Source organism: Taurulus bubalis, assembly GCF_910589615.1.
Source record: "Taurulus bubalis genome assembly, chromosome: 4".
Classification (NCBI taxonomy): domain Eukaryota; kingdom Metazoa; phylum Chordata; class Actinopteri; order Perciformes; family Cottidae; genus Taurulus; species Taurulus bubalis.
This window is the reverse complement of record NC_136592.1, coordinates 309,569-332,235: the sequence shown is the minus strand read 5'-3', so window position 1 is coordinate 332,235 and position 22,667 is coordinate 309,569. Positions and strand designations below refer to the sequence as shown.

At 42.1% G+C, this 22,667-nt stretch overlaps 1 protein-coding gene across 1 annotated transcript in view; it reads left to right on the top strand.

Moving 5' to 3' along the window:
• Window positions 1-2,255: 2,255 nt before the first annotated feature.
• cemip (cell migration inducing hyaluronidase 1) overlaps window positions 2,256-22,667 on the top strand; it is a gene marked incomplete at its 5' end in the record, with an annotated part of 138,084 nt that continues 117,672 nt past the window's right edge. The window contains 5 exons of the mRNA XM_079217571.1: window positions 2,256-2,310; window positions 13,411-13,548; window positions 16,749-16,887; window positions 17,806-18,042; window positions 20,219-20,398. Coding sequence (XP_079073697.1) covers window positions 2,256-2,310; window positions 13,411-13,548; window positions 16,749-16,887; window positions 17,806-18,042; window positions 20,219-20,398 — 749 coding nt within the window. The remainder of the gene's footprint in view (window positions 2,311-13,410; window positions 13,549-16,748; window positions 16,888-17,805; window positions 18,043-20,218; window positions 20,399-22,667) is intronic.

The following is a 22,667-nucleotide window of genomic DNA, read 5'->3' as shown; positions in this document are numbered from 1 at the left end:
GATAATCGTATGACTTATATTGATATGCAGAGGAGGTTACCTGGAAGAAATCTTGCAATGATTACTATACAGCTGTGACCTGTGTATGTGTACATACATATACAGGCTTCACATAGCCAGATCAACTGCAAAGCATATGCAAACACATTCGTAAATACACATTTGGACAGAGATGAAGTGTGTTGACAATAGTTATAGAGGGAACAGAAGCAATTGTAGCGCAACATCTAGCAAATTGAATGAAATATCAGGCTGTGTGTGGCTCATTAAGACAACAGTACCCACAGTGTATATACATGCATGGTAAATAGGCCAGCGAACTACAGCTCGCTGCACAGAGAAACTCCCACCAACTCTGTCACCGATAGTCAAACAGCAAGCTAATGGCATGATAACATAAATTATGATTAATATGATGATTAAGAATTATCGCCTTCCTTTATGCCCACCGCCTTATACCGAGCTCTCTACATGGTAGCACAAGCTAATCAAATCAAACCCAGCATCAGGCTTCTGCACAGTTTACAGCCAAGTGAGTAATTAAAAATGCTATATGATATGCAGACTTGTTGTATACAGCTGCAGTTAGTGCCATGTTTTAAACAATGGGGAACACATCTTACTGTGTTGTATTTTATCAATTTTAGATACACAAACAGTTGTGCTACTTGTTTCTGTGCAAAAAGGTCGGACAATCACAGTATTTCTAATGCACATCGTAGTGTGTAAAAGTGTGTGCAAATGAGTACATTGCATGTTCTGAGTAATTTTGGAAAAGCTTCATGCTTATCAGAGTTGAGCGTGACTGCCAGGCTGTCGTCAACAACACTTAGTGGTAGTATTTGGTCCACAGACGAGAACAAAATACAAAACCGTTTCCATCCGATATGTTTTTATCCATATGTAGTAAGACTTTGCTGACATTTTGATTATAACTGAATGAAAGACTTGTGTACAATGTTACGCGCTAAATATGAAAGTGTATCGTTCCACACATAAGTGCATAAGCTACACATCGCAAATTAAGATGATCTGTGTCTGTACATGGCAAAGACACACTATGGAAAATAAGCATTACTGTGCTGAACAGTGCACGTGATATTGAAAAATGTTGCATTGCTGACTGACAACAGAACTCTGCTAAGAGAGACTGGAAAAGCTTAAAATAAAGAAAAGCCTGCTTGACTTTAACAAAGTGGTGTTAAGTCAGAGAGTGTATATGCAAAGTGTAGCACAGGTATACACAACCAATGTATGCTAGACAGAGGGAAAGATGGAAGGCAAGCCACACTGTTTGTGAGTTAAAGATGGTAGCCCCGTTCAACCATTTTACAGCAATCAAGACTTTGTAATGCACTGGGTAACCCTTGGTGTCAGGTTTTGGCAACAAAAGTACTTGCTTAGGTTTAGAAAAATAGCATGGTTTGGGTTCAAATAAGTACGTTTGTTCCGTAACTTAAATTTTGTATGGAAGTCAAGTATGTTACATTATGTGCGCAAGTTAAAATAAGTCAATGTTTATGTTTCACAAAGGATATGAACAGTGGTCTCTTAGGTGAAAGTTCTATGTTTGTAGATCTATACACCCCAACCTCTTGACTATGTAGACAGGGGGAACACGGCCAGAGCAGTTGCTCTGGGTTCTCAAAATGACATGGATGTGTTTACATAGGCATTAGTTGTGAGCCCAAAGTGTCTCCTACAGACGCCTTATGCGGTCCTTGTGCAGTGTTTTTTTCAACTTTCACCGTTAACCAAAACTGTAAAAAGAAACTACGACAGTAACCAGGGAGACAACCAATTTTCCTGGAAATGTGATTGGGGATGCAGTTTAGTTGTGTGGAAATGTAATTTTGCAGAAGACAAAGTTGCGTATCAGACACCGAGAGACAGTGTCGGTACTTGGGAATAAAAAACAGTGGCTCATGCAGCTCAAAGTGTCTCTGCTGTCCCTACATTCAGCAGAATACTCTACTGTCATAAGGACTTTAAATATGAAGCTAAAACCAACAGATAGTGTTCTGAAAGACGACGCCACTGTATGACATGCTTGTCCAACAGGGAGTCACCTATTTGTACATCTCTTGCTGAGTCCTTTGCATTTCAATGTGATGTTCTAGGTGCCTGTGGTGGCCTCTCGCTGTGAACTTGGCATATCCACTGTGAAATCCCCTCTGAAGTGACGCCCACTGGGAGGTCTGAAGCAACCTTCCAAGGCCTTAGGTGTAAAGTTGGTCAGCAGCGGGCTGAGAGAGATGAAGACATGTGCCATGTTTCTGGCAGCTCTGCTGCTCCCCAGCATCCAAGCAGGTGAGTTAAGGACATGTTTCTTTTTTCTTTTTACTTCTCTTTATTTTCTCAAAAACAATTGGCTGAGGACACTTGGCATTTACATGAAATACAATTATATCACCCTATAAAACACTATATCAAACGGATTCACATTACTAGTGTTGAACAAGAAATGGGTGTTCGAAGGCAAGATAAAAATCTTAGCTAAACATTCATATTTCATGTCGTTCAACTAAAGACATGAATGAAAATTCAGCTTTTTAAATAAAAGGGTGGGTAAATTGGGTTTTCACTGATCAACTAAATTATTCATGTCAGTGTCTTGATCAAAAAACAAGTCTAATATTTAGGAGCAAATGACACATAACGCAAACAACTTTCAAACATAGATATTCCATGTTTTTGTGTTTTAATCATTTTTGCCTTGTCATTACAATGTCTACTTACTGCAGTTTTTCCTGCTCTCCAGTCAGTTATCTGTTGTCTTTATCACCTTATCCTACAACATTGTGTTTGAAGTGATGACATTTTGGGCAGACATTGATGTAAATTGCAACATGACTGGTTGGTGGAGGCATAAAACTGGTATTCTAGTTGGGACAGGGTGACAGTGGCGCTCGGGTCTTATGGATTTACAGGTGAACAGTTGAAGGATGAGAGGAGAGCCTTAACAGAGAGAGCGCTCTGGTGTTTGCCTTCACTGATCTGAACAGCAAGACTGGGTCCTTTGCGCAAGGAAAAGTAGATGTCTTCTTCGGGTATCGAGCCGAGCAAAGCAGCCTAGTCCCTATGCTCTGGCAAATTTAAATTTAAAATGTAACCTTCATCATTTCACAACATGTCAGTTTGCTCCGTAACTTTGCCAAGAGACATGTTAGGCAACGATGGGTCCAAGATTAACAAGACCAAGGTTGCAGTTGGGTTCATGACCTGCAGGATGAGGGGGAGACGGACTTACATGATGAGGAATGTAAAACAACCATGTATCCTACAGAACAGCCTCATAACCATCAGAGGCTTTAAACACACAGAATTGGTTTTCTTCCACTATGATGCACCACAAGGGATAATATCTCAAATTGTCATACCTAACACCCTGTGTCTGTTTTAAGTGGACCACTGGGCTGGTATCAAGTAATCTTCAGCAGAAAAATTAAAACACACATAACGTGCTATAACCCATTTTATGTCAACGCAAACACAGCAGTGTTCAGCCTTTTAATTTAAATTATTTCCGTGCTGTGAGCACTGCCTAGATGTAGCATAGCTTTTTTTTATATTCAATTTAACATGCTTTTTTGGAATGCGTGTAACAAAGAAAATATTGCCAAAGCATCACTTTTCTTTCTTTAAGTCTGTGTAGAGGGAAGGTTAGATGGGTCAAACCAACGCAGAACTTTCTCCCAGGATACTGCAGTTTGTATCCTGTGTGAAACCAAGTCAACATAGTTTTGTTACATAACGTCTGGACTTAATCAGTTAACTTTATCAGTTATCAGTTAACAGTTTTCTGAAGCCTAACCAATTAGTTTTGTTGTGAGCGTACATTTTAAAACTAAGTCAACCTACCTTGGAAGTTTATTAAGACATATTTCTGTATGAATTAATGAGCATAATGTTCCTCTCAGGGCAACTGATATATACAAACAAACTGTGACTGTTACCTCTTCAGACACAAGTGTGAAACATCACATCCTGCTGCAGAGGAACTTAGTTTAGGACCACTAGTCCCTGCGGTCGTAACACAATGAGTATATCAAAAAGGTTCCTAGTTGCTGAGGAAAGTTCCCGCCGTCAAAAAGGCTTTGGATTACACTACAAAATACTCTCACAGAAGGCCAAGTAGAAGATGCAAGTGAGAACGAAAGAGAGCAAAACAATAATAATAAGGTTGTACAAAAATAATCTATGTATGATTTATGCATAGATAATGATCATGGTATTTTGTTATTTACTTTGTTCTGTGTTTTATTGTTTATTGTGCTCTTCTACAAATTGGGGACATAAAATATAGCACTGTCACAGAGTCACAAGTTAACCCTACTCTTGCTGCCTGGGGCATTCTGAACATGGAGATGCGGCCCAGAGCACAGGTCAATTTATGGACATTCACGAGCAAATTAAGTCTTTTTGTCGGGAAAGAAAAAACAACCCGTTCCAAACGAAGCTTTCAGAGCAGAATTATTTATGTGATTTGCAGGGAGCATTTTTACATATGTTCAAATCAAGTTTTGTTACTTTGACTATGTTTAACATGGACAACTCATATCATAACGGTATGTAAATGCAAGACAATCACAATAATCATTTAAGAGTATTTCTAAGAGGGCCGAATGACATTGGTTGATGCAATTTGCTGGTTGTCTTTAAGTCTGTGTTGTCTTTTTGTGAAATGTTTGCTTATAATGTGTGTGTTTTTTATGTGTTGCTTGAGAACATGTTACGCTGCTGTTTTAGCCAGGAGCCACTTGCAAATGAGATTGGCATAAAATCAGAAGATTTTTACCCTTATCTTTCAGTCCTTCAACACAAAAAGTTGCACAGTGGTGTTTTGACATCTCCAGCCTGCACTGCCAGAGCATCCCTGATTGGAATTGGGTGATTGCATTTAATTCCATCTTCCCCTCATGGGCAACTCTGAAAAACAAATTGTGTGGAAGCTGGATTTTTGCAACTTTATGACCAGTTAAACTGTCTCTTAATCCTCTTATTCACTCTGATAGAACAATTAATTTAAACATTTTAATTAATATCGTAGTGCAGCCCAATTAATAATTATGTTCTATAGGATTCAGCACCCAGATCTCCTCAATAGGATTTAGTTTTCTGGTTGGTTAATATTTCATTCCTTTTACATTGTTGTTGAGTTGCAATATTTCTACTTAAATTATTATATTTTTTTATTTTTGCTCCCATGGTGATGTGTATCAAACAAACAATATAAAGCCACAGTACACTGTTTGTCGAATGTACTGCCAGATGGTGGAATCATGAGTTAAACTGTGAGCTATGGTGTTTTTGGACTGGGCTACCCTGAAGAAGCTCAGAGCATGAACACAACACGGCGTAAACAGTGGTAGCTTATAATACATCCACTCAGTCAGTTATTATCCTTTTCTGTAATTAGAGTTGTGAAGAAAACAGGTGTAACACTTTGGAGTCTTTATTCCCCCTGTTGTTTTTTTTGTGGCATAAAATAAAAGCAGCACTAGTAAACAATAAATTAGAAGGAAAGCGTTAAGTTAAGTGACCACCAATAAATCTGCTGAAACTTAGTGAAAGGTTACAAAACCACCGTGATATATAAACAGGGGTCCCTCTAGACCAGTGGTTCTCAACCTTTTTTCAGTGATATATCCCCTGTGGAAAAAGGACCCCCTAACAAAGCATTTTTGTCTGAAAGAAAAATTCTATACATCAGTGTCTGATTAATTATAGAATATATACAATTCAGTTCATGATTTTACACCTATATTGTATTAAATATGTATTATATAACTATTTTTAAAGGATTTTTGAATTTATGCTAATTTATCTCACGTACCCCCTGGAGTTCCTTCACGTACCCCATTTGAGATGTGAAGGCACTCCAGGGGGTACGTGCTCTAGACCAGCGGTCCCCAACCACACATGTCAAGAGGTCGCATGATACGCTACCCCAAAAATTTAACTTAAATGTACGTTTCAAATCTTCCGGTGTTCTGGATTAAAATCAAGGCAGAATATACTGAGATTGCAAAAAAGCTCTGAAAACCCTGCTTCCATTTCAACATCCTGTCTTTGTGAAGCAGGTTTTAAATTACGGAGTAGACTGAACTAAAGGTTTACGTTACGGAGTAGACTCCCGTCACCCCGAGATGGGACCGGCTCGTTGCAGAGAAACAAGCTCAGGGCTCCCACTAATTCGCTGTAAGTGTTTGTTGTATTTTTATGCAATACAGTATTTTTACATAAACAAAATAACTAATTAAATAACAGCTGTGCTACCGTGAACTTGCATATCTAGCATAATTGCCGATATACACTCTAACGTCCACATTTTGAGTTAGGCGGCCAGTGATCGTAACGCCAGCAGACAGCTATAGCGTTCTTCTTCTAACTTCGTTCGGTGTTTCACTATGGGAAGCGCTCGGCGTGACCAACTAAGGAAGCTCCAATGACACCACGTCTGTCAGTGACAGACAGGTCAAACTGTGCTGGGGCCCCGCCCCCTTATATTATCACAGTCGACCGCCCCTCGCAAATCATTCTCGCTTTCTTCCCGTGAAGAAACTATTATAGCTCCCTCAGGTTATCTTGGCTAGCTTGAGTTTTCTGCTTAACAGTTCACAAACGAACCGTAAGGACACGTCACCGAACGCAGTTCCTGGCTCTAGTCTGGATTTGCTGGGTAAGTACTTCGTGAGAAGTATATTTAGACACTACATAGTATTTAGGCAGTGTCCGCGTCAAGTTGAGCTGTTCTCCCGACTACCCGGTGTTTGTTTACCGGTGTCGTCGTTGACTGTAACTTTATTATCTCTGGCTAACGCGTTACGGCGAGCCTACCATGTCTCGGTTAGCATTTGTTTGCTAGTCGAGCCGAGTGCCCGGAGTTCCGCTAACGTGTCACGACGAGCGAACTCTCACGGCACACTATTAGCGGGCTAAACCCCGTTTGCTAGAGCAATTCACCGTCAGGCTAACACTAAGTGAGGCTAATTGTTCATATATTTCCCTTCCTTCTCAGTTGCCATGTCGGCCGCTACCCCCACCAAAGGGTCAGAACCGAAGGCAAAAGAGGCTGCATCCCGCCTATGCCCTGCGTCATGCGGGGCATCCATCTCGGGCAGGGACCCTCACCCGATGTGCATAGCATGCATGGGCGCTAAACACGCTCAGACATCGCCGGCGGACCCACAGTCATGTCTGCACTGTGCGTCAATGCCGGAGAAGGTCCTGGAAGGGAGGCTCAGAGTAGTGGTATCCCCTAAGCAGGACACGTGCCTGTCGGGAACCGCCCCAAGAGCAACGACCAGCACACATCTGCTGCAAGCCTCTTTGAGCTGGGCGGACATGATGGACGCTGAGTCCCCGAATATGCCTCCAATTTTCGAGGAGCTTCTCGAACTGGAGCCGGGTGGTGAGGACGCAGAGGGCGATGCTAACTCTGACCTCCTCAACATAGACGACATGGATGATGAGGAGGAGGACTCCACATTTCCTATCAAGCTGTCCAGACCCCCTAGTGCATCCGAAGTTGCTCCCCCAGGGGACAGCAACTTGTAAAAAGTCTGCACGCGAGCCGCGTCCAAGTTGGGCATACAATGGCCAGCAGCCCAAGATGCTACAGGGGGGGAAAGAGACCTATATGACGGTAAAAGGCTGCCACCAGCCCAACCGCCATCAAAACAACTTCTGCCAGCAGTACCTGTCTGCATGAAGGAAATGGCCAGGTTCTGGTCCAGTCCATTTAAGAGCAAGCTTCCTACCAAAGGCTACTCTAAACTGGAAGTCAAAGGGATGGGAGAGCTGGTTCTGGCTGGACCACCAGGAGTGGAGACATCCGTGGCTTATCATCTCCACCCGGACCGCCGCTCTCTCTCAGCTTCCTCAAACATTTCTTTGCCTAATAAAACGGAGCGCCTGACCGCCTCCATTTTGCAGAGAATGTACCGCTATGCAGCACAGTCAGTGTGCTCGCTAAATGCGATGACTCTGCTGCCCGCGTACCAGGGAGAAGTCCTGGAGGAGATGGGCAGGCAGCTGGACTCAGGTTCACCTAATCCAGCCCTATGGGATGAGATTTGTGTGGTGAATGATCTCATCCTCCGCTCCTCACGCGGTGCAGTGCAAGGCTGCGGCCGTGTAATGGGCCTTGCGGTCTCAGGTGAGAGGGCCCTGTGGCTAAATCTCTCAGGCCTCAGTGATATGCAGAGAACAGAGGTGATGGATGCGGCGTATGACCCAACCAAAGGTCTGTTCGGTTCTGCTCTGGAAAAAATGAGGGAAGCCAGCACCCTCAGGAAACAGGAATGCAAATCCTTTAACCTCTGCTTACCCCGGAAGCCCGTCCCTCGTACCCCACAGGTACCCAGGGCTAGCTTTGCAGCTACAGCCGCAGCTACAAGGGGTAGACAGAGAGGGGCCAGACCTCACAGACAGGCAGCAGGTCAGCCGACTAACCAGCAGCCTCGGGCGGAAAACCCTAAGACCTGGGGAAAACACTCCTTTGCGGCCACGGCAGCAAAGAACCGCCCGTCCCACCCCGGGGGAGGGAAGAAGAAGCGCACAATCTAACCGGCCTTGCTTAGGACCAAACCCCCAAGTTCATGTTTCAAAGTCCCCGGTGGTTTTGCTCCGGGGGTACTTTTGCAGTTTCTCCCCCCTCACGTTCAAGGGGAGGAGAATAGGGAACCGCCAAGGAGGCACTCGCTCACTACAGTTACACAGGTTGGCTCGAAAGTTGATCATGTGGAGCAGCACCAGGCTCCTGTCCCTTCGGGCAACAGGGGTGATCAGATCTTCTGTCCCGAGGAAACCCTTTGTACGGAGAGTGGACTCTTCACCTACAGGTGGTGAAGCAAGTCTGGCAGAAATACAGCCAAGCAGACGTAGATCTCTTCGCCTCGCTAGAAAAAACTCACTGTCTCCCTATCGGACAAGAATGCACCACTGGGGATAGATGCTCTATGCATTCCCCCCACTCAGCCTAATCTCCCCGACTCTAGACAGGGTGAGAGAACAGGGCTTGTCGCTAATCCTGATCGCGCCACGGTGGCCGTGCAAGCATTGGGTGGCAGAAATAATACAGTTCCTGGCGGACGAGCCGTGGCCTCTCCCCATACGCAGGGACCTTCTTTCCCAGGCAGGCGGGGAGATCTACCACCCTCACCCAGACCGAAAAGCGCTCTGGGCTTGGCCTGTGAGAGGTGGAACCTAAACGCAGCGGGTCATCGACACCATTCAGAGTGCAAGGGCCGCCTCCACTCGCTCTCTTTACAGTTGTAAATGGCGAGTTTTTGAGGGATGGTGCCGTTCGAGGCACATCATTCCTTTCCAGTGTTCAGTAGTGGACCTACGGTGTTTCTTGCAAGATTTAGTAGACACGGGTAAGGCCTTTTCTACTATTAAAGTGTATTTGGCGGCTATATCAGCCTGTCATTTAGGCTTTGGAGAGAAGCCGGTGAGGCAGCATCTTTTAGTATGTCGTTTCATGAAAGGTGCTCGCCGTAAACTCCCAGTTTCAAGACCCTGGTTCCTCTCTGGGATTTATTGGTGGTGTTGGAGGCCCTCTCTCAACACCCATTTGAGCCTATGGAGGCGGTGGAGATGAAGTTTATTTCACTCAAAACAGTGTTGCTTTTGGCTTTAACCACAGCAAAGCATGTGAGTGACCTGCAGGCTTTATCCATTCGACCTTCCTGCTTGCAGTTTGCTCCTGGGCTCGCCAAGGTCTGTATGCGGCCCAACCCGGCCTTTGTGCCTAAGGTGGTGGAGTCAGCGTACAGATGTCCCACGGTGGAGCTCGCAGCTTTTCACCCACCTCCTTTTTGGAGGTGGGGGAAAAGGAGCAAAGGCTCATGGAGGAGCAAAGGCTTAACACATTATGTCCGGTGCGAGCACTGCATATGTATGTGAGTAGATCGGCAGTTTTCAGGAAAGCAGATCAACGGTTCGTGTCCTGGGCCACTCCTCACAGAGGCAAGCCATTGTCCCGCCAGAGGCTGTCCCACTGGATTGTAGAGGCCATATCTCTAGCCTATAGTTGTAAGGGTCTGCAGCCCCCCAAGGGTTTGAGGGCTCATTCCACAAGGCATATGGCCACTTCATGGGCCCTGTTCAAGGGTGTTCCAGTGCAAGATATTTGTGCTGCAGCGAGCTGGGCTACGCCTCACACTTTTGTAAGGTTTTACAGGCTCGATGTCTCAGGGCCGTCCTTAGCACATGCTGTGCTAGAGGCCAACGCGCCAGAGTCCCTGTGATAGTCATTACCGGGCTAAACAATTTTGGCTTCAGGAAATTCATGCAATCCGGGAGCGGTCTCTATCTCCCATAGTGAAACACCGAACGAAGTTAGAAGAAGAACTTTGGGTTACTCAACGTAACCCCCGTTCTTTGATAACAGAGTGAGGTGTTTCACCAACCCACCCCTCCTTGCATTGACACGGAAAGAAATCTGGTCTAGAATGATTTGCGAGGGGCGGTCGACTGTGATAATATAAGGGGGCGGGGCCCCAGCACAGTTCGACCTGTCTGTCACTGACAGACGTGGTGTCATTGGAGCTTCCTTAGTTGGTCACGCCGAGCGCTTCCCATAGTGAAACACCTCACTCTGTTATCAAAGAACGGGGGTTACGTTGAGTAACCCAAAGTTTTCTCCAGGTTTTCCACTTGGTCGCTGAATGTCAAGGAACTTCCTGAGGTCTGAGGTCATTTTCTCGATTTTACATAATTTCTTAAATTCACCTTTTTAAAAGGCACTTGCATACATACCCATGTGTTGTATATCAACATTTACAGAATAATCCCAGCTCTCTATACAATGAGGCACCATTGTCCTAAGGCACAGTGTAAAGAGATAATATGGCCCCAAAGCTGAAAAATTGGAGCTTGATTTTTGAAACTCTTAAAATCTCAAGTGAAAACATCATTTTAGTCATGTGGATAACTGTTTTGGTGCTTGAAATTGGTTTACCAAAGGTCTTAGTTTCACGAAAGCAGTGGAATATATGAATACAATGGTAGATGCATGTAAATACTGTACATGTCTAATACCACATTTTGTTAGAAGTATTGTCTGTCACTACTTGAATGGGACTGAGAAATGACCTCATACTACAGATTAAGCTTCATGGGGTGTGTGCAAATGAAAAAATTAACATTACAACAGTTTTTATTTTCAAACAAAATATTTACTATATATTTGAGTCTGTTTTCATGAACAGTTTTCAGAACAAGAAAGAAAGAAAAAAAAATCCTTTATTAATCCCCTTGGGGAAATTATTCTCTGCATTTAACCCATACTTAGTAATTAAGGAGCAGTGTGCTGCCGTGAAGCGCCCGGGGAGCAACTGGGCGTTCAGTGTCTTGCTCAAGGACACTTTGACATGCGGACTATGGGGAGACCAGGGATTGAAAAAATATGTACTATACATAAAAAAAAAAAATATTTACACGATGTGCATGTTTCAGAACAAGAACAAAGTATGTACTCTGTGTGTATATGTAGTATGTATTCTTTACAGCTGGTCGTACTGAACAGCTGGTCTGATCTGAGCTGAAAATGCAGTGTTTTTTGCAGTGTAAGGTGGGTAGGTCCTTAGTGATTCATTGGTTAGTTCCAGACACAAAATGTCGATGAACACATGAATCAACAAATCACGGTGAAAAGCAGAGCTCGACACAAACGTCAAAGGCACGTCCATGCTCAGAGCTCGCTGTGTGAATCACGTACGATCTCATGAGAATAAGGACGCAGAAGTGAAGAGTCTTGAGTGTCCGGCAACATCTAAACCATATTTCTGTGCCGTTTTATCGCGGAGATGTTAATAGAAACATTGCGTAAACATCGTACCATGCACCGCCACGGGTTGGTGCTAATTGCACAGTAGTTTGACGAAAACAATCGTTCAACCGTTTCTGATGGTCTTCAGCGGCTAGAGTTTTCTCAGTTGTAATAGAGATGGCCAAGTTGTCAACCTGTGAACTGCTAAATTGGCCAAATTCCTGTGGAAATGATCATGACATCACATATAACAGCTAGGGGCAGTCCAGGAAACAGCAGGACAAGAGACTGGAGAATCGAGTGAATGAACAAAGGAAAAAGACATTAGCTTTTTGTTAACACCAGACCACAGCTTACATCCACGAGACGAGTTCAAAGGTAATTTATCAGGAGTTGGTGGACAGATGGACACAGAGTAGAACATTCACCATCAGATACCATCTATGAGCAGAGATAGGGGTCACCATCTCACCCCATGTATGATACCTGTTATCTTATAACCAAAAGTATACCCTTAGGTTACGTATACTATCTCAAAGCTATCTCCGTATAATTAAGCTCAGGAAAACACCAGTATGTCTACTTTGAGTTAAGATGGGTTTTGTCAAATATTATTGCATTGTTATTTCCAAGGTCAAGAATAAAGCTTGACAAAGCTTGACACTCAGTATGCAAAGTAGTATGGGACTTGGACACAATGCTAGTGTTACTAGACTCACTGTGCTAAGATGGATAGCTTATTGATATAATTGAGAAGGGTATAGGGAATAATGTCTCAGAGTCAGAGCAGGACAGCAGACACTCCAGAGCCAAACAGGAGAAGCCAGCTGATTGCACGTCACCACCTATCAATCTGTGTTAGCCCTCTGGGAAATCTACTTGACAATTCAGGTCCCTGGCCAGTCAATGCCATTGACGGATCCATTAGGTGGCAAAGGAGATGAGGTAACCACCACATACACACCAGAGAACAATTGATTGAAACTCTAGTGGGCAGACTGGACATTTACACACAGTGTCTCCGTGCTATGCTGACAATGGCAGTCACTCTTTATCTTGTTGAGTGAGCAATCCAATAACCTTGTGTGTTGTGTTATTTTATCCCCATTTAGATAGTAGAGGACCTGAGAAAGTTACAGTAGATAGTAGACAAGGAATACAAATATCAGATCAGCAGAGACAAGCTGAGGTACTAATACTGATGATTTCATCAACCTATGATGTGTTGATTTAGTTACATTCAAGGGACTGACACAAACTCGAAATTGTGTCCTGAGGCTACAGTGTATGCTGTACAAAGTACCCTCTGCTTTAAAAGTAGCTGAATGTGTTCCATCAATTAGTTTTGATTCATTCACATTAGAGGGACTGGAGGGCTGCGTATAGAATAGAATCTAGTTCTCAAAAGTAACCAGCAACTGTAGCTGTTAAATGTATGTTTTAGTTGGGTAAAATGTACGTTATTTTTCGCAAAAAATGCAGTAGATAGAAGTATGAATTAGTATAAAATGTAAATACTCAAGTGAAGTAATTATATTTAAGTACTTGTACTTGAGTAAATGCACTTAGTTACTTTCAACCACAGTTTATCTTTAGAAGTTAAATGTTGGTATATTTTATGTCTCCTTCAGTGTGTCCAGATAAGGAGCCAGGACTGCAGCCATGGATGCCGGGACACAGTGAAGACCACCGTGTTACAATCAGTTATGGCAGGAAGGTCCTCCTCACAACTTCGGCTACGGTCCACTCCATTGAGATTCTTAGTGGAGGTACGCTAGACAATTCCATCTCATGTTTATTCTTTTTTAAAGTCACAGTGAAATGGTAGTTAGAGATGTGACATATTTCTAAGTCAAACAGAATTTCTGGATGTGATATCATTATGGAGGGATTTCAATCAAATCCTTGATTTAAATAGGCTGCTTGAATGTGAGTTTGACAATAGCTTGATATGGAGGGATAGAGATATTATGCTGTAGAAAAGCCAAGCGGCAAACACAGTTCTATAAAAAGTGAAGCCAATGCTGCATTCTCTCTCATGTCCATCTGACAATATAGAAGTCTATAAGAAAATGACTTTATTTCTCACTTGGAAAGTTTATGGTCTCAACCTCTAGTTTCAAGTCTTCTTCAATACAGCATGATGTTCATTTAGTAAATGATGGTCCATTTAGAGTCAAATAGACCATTAAGCAGAGTAGGCTTTACGGCGAGGCTACCTAATGATTGACACGTTACCGCTTCGTTTTCTTCAAAAACCAAGATGGCGAGAGCAAAATGACCTAACAGGAGGCTTCAAACAAGTAGACCACAAATCAATGGGCTTCGTCATGGTGACTACATCCACTGACAAACAGTCTGTCAGACTACCCACATTGTTTGATAAGGCGCAGGAGGATGAGGACAAAATGTATTAATTAGACCTAAACCATGTTTTTCTGGAAGCACACACAGTTTTTTTTTCCTTCAAAGATATTGCAATGCTTGCTTTGACCCAGAAGATAACTGCCAAGTGTTGTTTTATAAAATGGGTGAAGCCAGCTAGTTACCCTAAATCACATTTGATTGGATGCAAAGAAGTGTATTTCCCTGAGTTCAAGATAATACAGAAATACTGTAATGTACTGTAGGGAAATTAAAGTCATTTTAATTTTAAGATAAGCAAAAGAGATAAGTAAACAATTAACATAGGGACACAGTATTAACCCCTTTTACAACATGTTTTTTTATTTTTATTTCACTGTCAGTAACTGCTCAACAGAGAATTCATTGAAGGCAGAGCACAGAAGTCATACTCACATCAGCTGATGGTCAGCTGTTTTCTTCATGCTCGGTATCATTGGCTTATAGGTACATCATATGTTTGGCTACCAGCACATTAGTAACATCCAAACCTACTCAGTGAAGAGAACCAGGCTGTCAGTTTAGTCTATTACTCTGATTTTACATGTCAACAGTACTAACTGCTGCAACAGCTTCCACCAACCCAGCCTCTTCTTCACTAATCACAAATGAAACAGAGAATCCCAATAGTTAAAGAAAATACCCATTAATAATGGATTTTAAATTACGTTTAAGGGCATGTCATGGATACATTAGGGATTATAATATAATAGTTATATATCATGGAATATACGCTTCTTTTAATGCTAAGGTTTTGAAATGAAGGTGCTTTTTCCAGGCTTTAACCTCTTAACATTCCTGTAAAATTTGACGAAAAACGCCTATACAGGTATACCCAAAGTAAATTGCAAGCTGTACTTGAACTATTTGGAGTAAATGCATGGTCTTGGTCTCTTTTGAAAGGTAACAATCTGAAGCTTTTTCCCCTCAATAGTCAGAATCACTTTAAGTGCTGCTGACACTGAGTTATATGAGTTTGAACACACTAAAGTATAAGGTTTTGTTTCCGCCTGAACATTTATTTGTAAATAGATGCCTGTAGATGACTATAAATGGGACTTATGGACTGGAAAACACAATGGGAACATAGCCTGAAGCCTTTTCTAGTCTAAGTAAAAAGTTGATTACAATATCATAGAAAATGAATATTTTACACATGTTTTTCTAATGAAATGTCTAGGCGTTTTTTCATTTTGAGACTGAAAATATTCATGATATATATACTATATACCTATTAAAAAGGCTTATAGTCTTGCAAACTTATAGAGGTACTATTCATATTTACTAACAGTATTCCTGACACAGAGAAAATGAAGTATAAATGCATTTTATGCTGATTCAATGACAGACTGAGGATCTATGAGCAGAAGTCTGTTCTGGTGAAGCTGAAGCCTGTTGGGATCATCTCCACTCCCTCTTTTTTAGTCCCGTTTTTTAGGCAATTTCATTGGCTGTACGAAACGCCTGTCATCTGAGCTGTACGACGTGACAGGCTTGAGCCACGTAAGAAAATAGAGGCTGAGCCTGAACTTCAACGTAGCTTCTGGTTGGGTAATGTAGCCTGTTAGTCAGGACATGAAGCTCCTATTGGTTCAAGTGGGGTCTCATTGTAAAGCTTAGATTTTGGCGGACATTTTGGTGCCGAGTTTGTAGCTGTGCTCCCATGCAAAAAAAAATTCAGTTTTTCTTTCATATCTTCCAGCTGATATGAAATAATGCAACGCCAGTTGGTGGATATTTATGGATGTAATCACGTGTTTTGGACTAAATCTTTTATGGGATTTATTTTTATTGGACCTTTACGATGTAACAACGCCGTTTTTGTTGGCATGTTATGGATTTATGGATCAATATGAGGCGTCATCGGTGAGTTGCCTGGATTTTGCTGTCTCGTTTGTAGCTGCTGTGGTGGTCTGATCTTGAAACGGGTTACACAGCTGGAATCACAAGAATAAGAATCGTAGGTTTCCATACACATATGGCACTCGTACCGAACTTGTACCGAACTATAAATAGGGGGTACAGTGTACACTAGAATGTCCAGAAAAGGACGCCCGCGGGGGGGCAGAACGTTAACTCAAGGCCAGCCACATCATTTTATTGTACTTGGCCCGCCACAGCTTGAAAGATTGTCTTAAAATTAAAGCTTATGCTGCTGTACAGTGACCTTAGACTACATCTCCCACAATGCATGTCAATGTTATGACCCGCGAATGAACAGAATCCTACCGCGAAAAAGCAGTGTACCGGCGTTGATATGATTAGGTTGAAAAAGATCGACAAATAATCCACAAATGTCCAAGAAGAGAGAGATTGATGCAGAGGGAAGGCCATTTAAAGAAGATAGGAAAGCGAATACATGTTTGTGCTTCAAGTGGAAACAACGGCAAGTCTTCTGTGTTGTGAGGCAGTGTCGGTGATGAAGGAGTACAACTCACGTCGCCATTTTGTCTGTGTGGACAAACTGAGTCCAGGGCCTTAAATGGTATGACGGGTCTGAAGGCACTGGGGCATGAATGACCTGCCAGGAGGCTTCATCAATATCACCCCTCTCTCTCCTCTTTAGGAAAGCTGGTGATTGCTGACACCAACCGGGCCATACTGCTTCGAACAAAACACATTCTGATTGGGAACAAGGGAGAACTGCACATTGGAAGCCCAGCCTGTCCTTATAAAGGCAACCTCACCATCTCCCTTTATGGAAGGTAGGAAGTCCAGCATGAAAAACCAACAGTCTTAACGCAGTTTGTGAAATCGTCACAAAAGGAAATCTATTGGTTTTGTGTACAGGGACACGAATTGTCCGCATTTTTCTTATCAATATATATCGACGTTTTTGATCGGGACGATAAAAAATCTACTGCTACTATCACAACTAGTGCTATTATTAATACTGCAACACACTACTACTACTACCACTGCTTTGACTACAACTACTGCTACTACCACTGCTACTACTACATGCTACCACGACTACTAATACTTTTACTACTGCAACTCCTACTGCTACTCCTACTGCACACTACTACCACTTCTACTGCTACTATACTTCTACTGCTACTCTACTGCTACTGCTACTTCTACTGCACACTACTACCACTTCTACTGCTACTCTACTGCTACTGCTACTTCTACTGTTACTGGTACTACTGCTGCTACTATCCTGCTGATACTACTACTACTACTACTACTACAACTGCACCTACTACTGCAACTACTTCCGCTACTAATACTACTGCTACAGTTACTACCCCTACTACTACTGCTACTAATCCTATTATTACTACTACTGCTTCTGCTGCTACTACTACTACCATTGCTGCTACTGCTGCTACCCGTAGTACTACTACTGCTGCTACCCGTAGTACTACTACTGCTCCTACCCGTAGTACTACTACTACTACTACCACGGCTGATATGGCTGTACTACTAAATGCTACCTCACTGAGCTGCTAGCATGGCTATAGACTTTCAGTCTTGTTGAAGACATAAATATGGAGATGTCTGATGTCAACATTAAGGTCATGAACAGGAAGACTGAAGTAGACTTTCTTTCCTCAAATGTAATTTGTGGAAATACGTACATTATTAAAATGTTTATAATTCTCCCATGCTGGTCTTAGATTGGATGCCAGTGACAATGAACACAGCTACTTTGGGAGGAAGTACATTGGTGTGGGAACAGGAGGGACACTAGAGATCCATGGAGAAAATAAGCTGTCATGGACGTTCCTCAACACGACCCTCCAGCCCGGAGAGAGCAACCAAAACAACTACCTGTTCCAGAGAAGCTGGGGGAGCCGAGGCATCATTATCCACGTAATCGACCCCAAGACCGGCGAGGTGCTGCACAATGACAGGTAAGGGTCCCCTCGAAGCAGCATCTCGACTGTTGAACAATCATGAGACTGTTAATTAGAGCCGAAATGTTGTGTTGGCTGACATCTAGTAAACTGTCTAACCACAAGGTTGTAGTGAAGGAGACCAGTGTTGGTCTAATGGCTCTGGCTTTGTTTCACGCACATATATTCAATGTAGAAATTGATGTAATTCTTAATATACTTTCATGCTTAATTATCCAACACATTTTGTATTCCAAATAAAGGTCAGCTACACTTTTATTGTGGTAAATACATGATGGTAATTTCTAGAGGACGAATCAAGGCATTGGACTGTATCCAGTCTTCTCTAATTTACTGTCATCCGACTCTGTCTGATTAAAGGGGACAGCTACAAAATGCACTTAGTAAACCACACAGTTAATATGCAGACTGAGTCAACTGCTAAATAAATAAGCAATAATTATAAATGGAAAGACAGAAAATATTGCTGTTTTACTAGTCATTGGTTGTTCGACTTGTATGTGATCGTGGTGTTTTGCTGCTTTGCTCAGTAGTTATTTTAGCTTCCATATTTCACCCAGCTGCACTCCCTGATTTTTTTTTTTTCTTTAAATTATTTATAAATATAGTTTTATCAGTGGAAAAAGAAAAACAGGTGTGCAGTTTTATCAGAAATGCTCCTTTAGTGGGCGGGCTGAGTTAAGGTTTTCAAAGGAAAATGATTCTCAAAGCACGCGCAAACCTTGGAAACCCCCCTGACTGTTCTGCCAAGCAAATAGTTTCTCTCTCCTGTGCTATTTGTATGCAGACATTTGGCATGACATCTCCCACTTTCCATTAGGGCTGCACGATAATGACCAAAATCATAATCACGATTATTTTGATCAATATTGCCAACACGATTATTTATCACAATTATTCATTAATTTGAGGGACAACATCTTTTTAATGCGCTTTCATGTTTAAATGAACAAGAACACTGCTTCCACTTCCATTGTTGTGCTACATTCTGGCTAATATACAAATCTTTGCATCAGACTGGTCCTTATCACAGTGCATCTCGTAGAAGGAAAATATAAATAAAATAGTATCAACACCCAAAATTAAATCAACAGAGCACTGCTTTCACTTCCATGTTGTGCTACATTCCAGCTAATGTACACGTCTTTGCATCAAAACAAAACGTATATGATTCTTATTCACCTGAAGCAAAATATAAATGAAATGTTTAGCCAAAATAAAGGTCTAACTAAAAAGAAATATGCCATCAGGTCAGTAGTTACAAAATACTCGATATCCCTTTGTATTTCCCCCCGACGTTTTTCATGCAGTGCAGGCAATGCCTGTTTGGAGAAATAATTGCGCGAGGGGATCACGTATCTCTTGTCTCATTTCTGAAGCCATCATTGCTCACAGTATTTATTGGATACATGTCTTTGGCCAAATGAAATGCAATTGCATCCGTTATTTCAGTTTGGGAGGTGGATGGTTACGCGGTCGCGCTATGCAGGGTCGCTGTTTTCTGGGTTGACGTTGGACATGGACGGAGATTCAGTGAGGTAGCGTTAGCTTTAGCATTAATGTTTTCGTCGTATTGTGGTTTGTGGTGATGTTTCAGGTGGTTGAACAAGTTAGTTGTATTGCTATGCGGCGCAGACACAACTTGTTCTTGGTTAACATCACTTGCCCTAAATCCAAAAAACTTCCAGACAACGACTCGCCTTCTGCTCCTGACATTTGATTTACCTTTCATACGACACCCGTGACCGTCACTTTCTGTTTAGTTGTCTGTCTACTCTTCTACTAATATCAGCGTTGACTACAGACAGAACTTTTTTTTAGGCTGCTGTTGTAGGGTGCGCACGCATGACACCTCCCATCTCGTTGTCCCCTGGTGGTTGGCTAACTGTTACTTGAGGAAGCGCTTGATTTGATATGTAGCGGAGCACGTATTTTGAACGTCAATATTGCTGACGATCATGCTCATTAAATTGTGGCGGCCAAAATCGTGATCGCGATTAAAACTCGATTAATTGTGCAGCCCTACTTTCCATGCAAATAAGCCAACAGTCCAATTTACAAAGATCAGTGCTAATAGGCAGAAGCAGTTACAATGAAAAGATTAGTGTCTTCAGAGAGTTGGTGGTTTTCAAAATGCATTTTCTTCTCTTTCAACCTCCATTCACTCCCACAGGTTTGACACATACCGTAGTAAGGAGGAGAGTCGTCGCCTTGCAAAGTATGTGGATGGTGTGGAGACGGGGCTCATACTGGCCATGCTGGTCAATGACGAGGGTTCCAACAACTTGGAGGACTTGGCCAAGAAGAGCCTCTCCAGGCTGGGCAGCCAGCACATCAGCACTCTGGGATTTCGGTGAGCTCCTGAAATATTTGATTTTGAAATATCATGACATTCCATTGTGATGGAAACAGTAATCATCAACAAGGACAAAATGAATCTTCATAATCAAAAAATTACACTCTACACTTTGTTAGTAACAAACCATGCTGATCAATACTATGAGCTCAACATCTCTGCTCAGTTCTTCAAACTATAGGTTCAGCTCACACCATGTCAGGAGAATGTGTTTTTATTAGCACACAGCACTATATTGTCTGAAGCATTCTTTTGTATTAGTTATTGCAATTTTTAATACAACAGCTCTGCCATTCATTTTACCTTTATGAATTGTATACTGTCAGAAGTGTGTGAATGAATTTATACATTTATTATTGAGGTCATGCCAAACCATCTGGTTTGGTCCCCACCAACTGCTGAGAAAAAGGTTGCTAACCAGTCAGTCTCTAACCATGTTTGTTTGGTGGAAGACTTGCACATTAACACATTCCTCAAACAAGACTCAACTGTGCTCTTTTGATTTTCAGGAAAAAACTAACTGTTGGATATGGGACTTGGCATAGTGAACCACAAGCTTGTGAATGTGTTTTGTTTTGCACAATACTAGTCAACTACAATGACAGATACCTTGTTGTGGGCTGAGAGAAGATGCTGGTGAATCTTGGCCATGTAAGCCTTGTGGTTAGCCTTCAGGCAGGCTTGGGGAACTTAATGCTGCCGAGGACACCGTTGGAAACACTGAGGTTTCATAACGACATCAGGGCAGAGCACAAGTTAACATTCCATCTCCCAATTTGCACTTTGTTCCATGGTTGTGGATGCTTAGAGGTCAGAGCACATGGATGGGAGGGCTGGTGAGGCGACAGAAGGATTCCTGCCTAATGTCTCTTGACGCCTTCTCTCCACACTGTTGCCAAACAGGCCAACAGTGGTGTCATCCGGAGAGAGGCTGTGAAATTTGCGGCGCACCCAGAGACATTTTAATAAGATGGAATGTATGAGACAGTGTAGACTCTCCAATACATTCCAAATTATGTAATTTCACATTTGTTTACTCTAGCTGCCATAGAAGAGCTGGCGGCAGCACAGAGAATTAAAGCAACACACCTAAAATTCTGCATATTCTTATTAATGTAACCGGTTGCGGACTGTTCAATGGTGTTCACACAGCCTCCCTCTTTCCTTCAACCAGCTTCTTGTAAAGGTTGCCGTTGAGATATGTATGCATATAAAACAAAACTGTTCATATCCAAGGGCATCATAATGTTCTCCTTCCAACCAGGAATATGGGCTTTTCTTTTGAGCTACAAACGTTTGTCTAGTTGGTTTGTGTACAACGCACACTGACTGTAAACTACATAACCCATATTGAGATGTTCTGTATACATGACCAAAGGATGTTCCTCAATTACTTTACTATCGACATAGTTCACATGTCTTGATCAGAAAATGCTCCATTCGGACTATCCGCTCAGACTACGCTGTTAACATGACCCATATCAAATTTGGAATATTGTCATAATCTAAATATTGGAGTGCATGTCAACCAAACCTTTTCATTGGTTTGTAGATGGGTTCTCAGTTTGATCCAGAGTGATACGTCCTAACCTAGTCTGGGGGAGGTGTCACACCTGAAAAATGTTGATTCAGATATAACTGAAAATTCAGAAGTCTGGACCAATTGGAGTAGGTGTGAAAAGACCTTTAGTGTTAAAGCCCGGTTTTAGGATCATCATTATCATTATCATCATTATTATTTTCTGGAGAAAAGCGATGGGCATTTTTGACTATTAGTGATGTGCACATCCATAAAACCTCAGTTGGATAGCTACTGGAGAGAAGAAACACATTATAATCACATGTGTTTTCCACTATTCTGACATTTTATCCATTAAACAATTAATTGTGTCTTAATTAATTAAGAGTAATTGAGGAAGACGTTGCAGCCAAAGTTGATGTTAAACTACTGATACATTTGTTTGATTTTGTTATTAAACAATACAATGTTCAAGTTAAAAATGTAAAGTGCAGCACAGTGAGGTTGAATTTAATGAATTTCATATTGTATCTAAAAAGTAGGGAACAATAGATTTTATGTCAGAATTTTATGTGATTTTCTTTTTTCTCTCTGACACCCTTTTTTCTTAATTGAGCAGTTCTCCCCTGTTGCCACTACTTTTTCCTTATCACACCGACTGTAAAGCAGCTGGCTCACAAAGGAGCCTTCGGTTTGAGACGGACGGGGCTGCACAGTCTAATGCACATGTTCCTCATTTTTCACCTA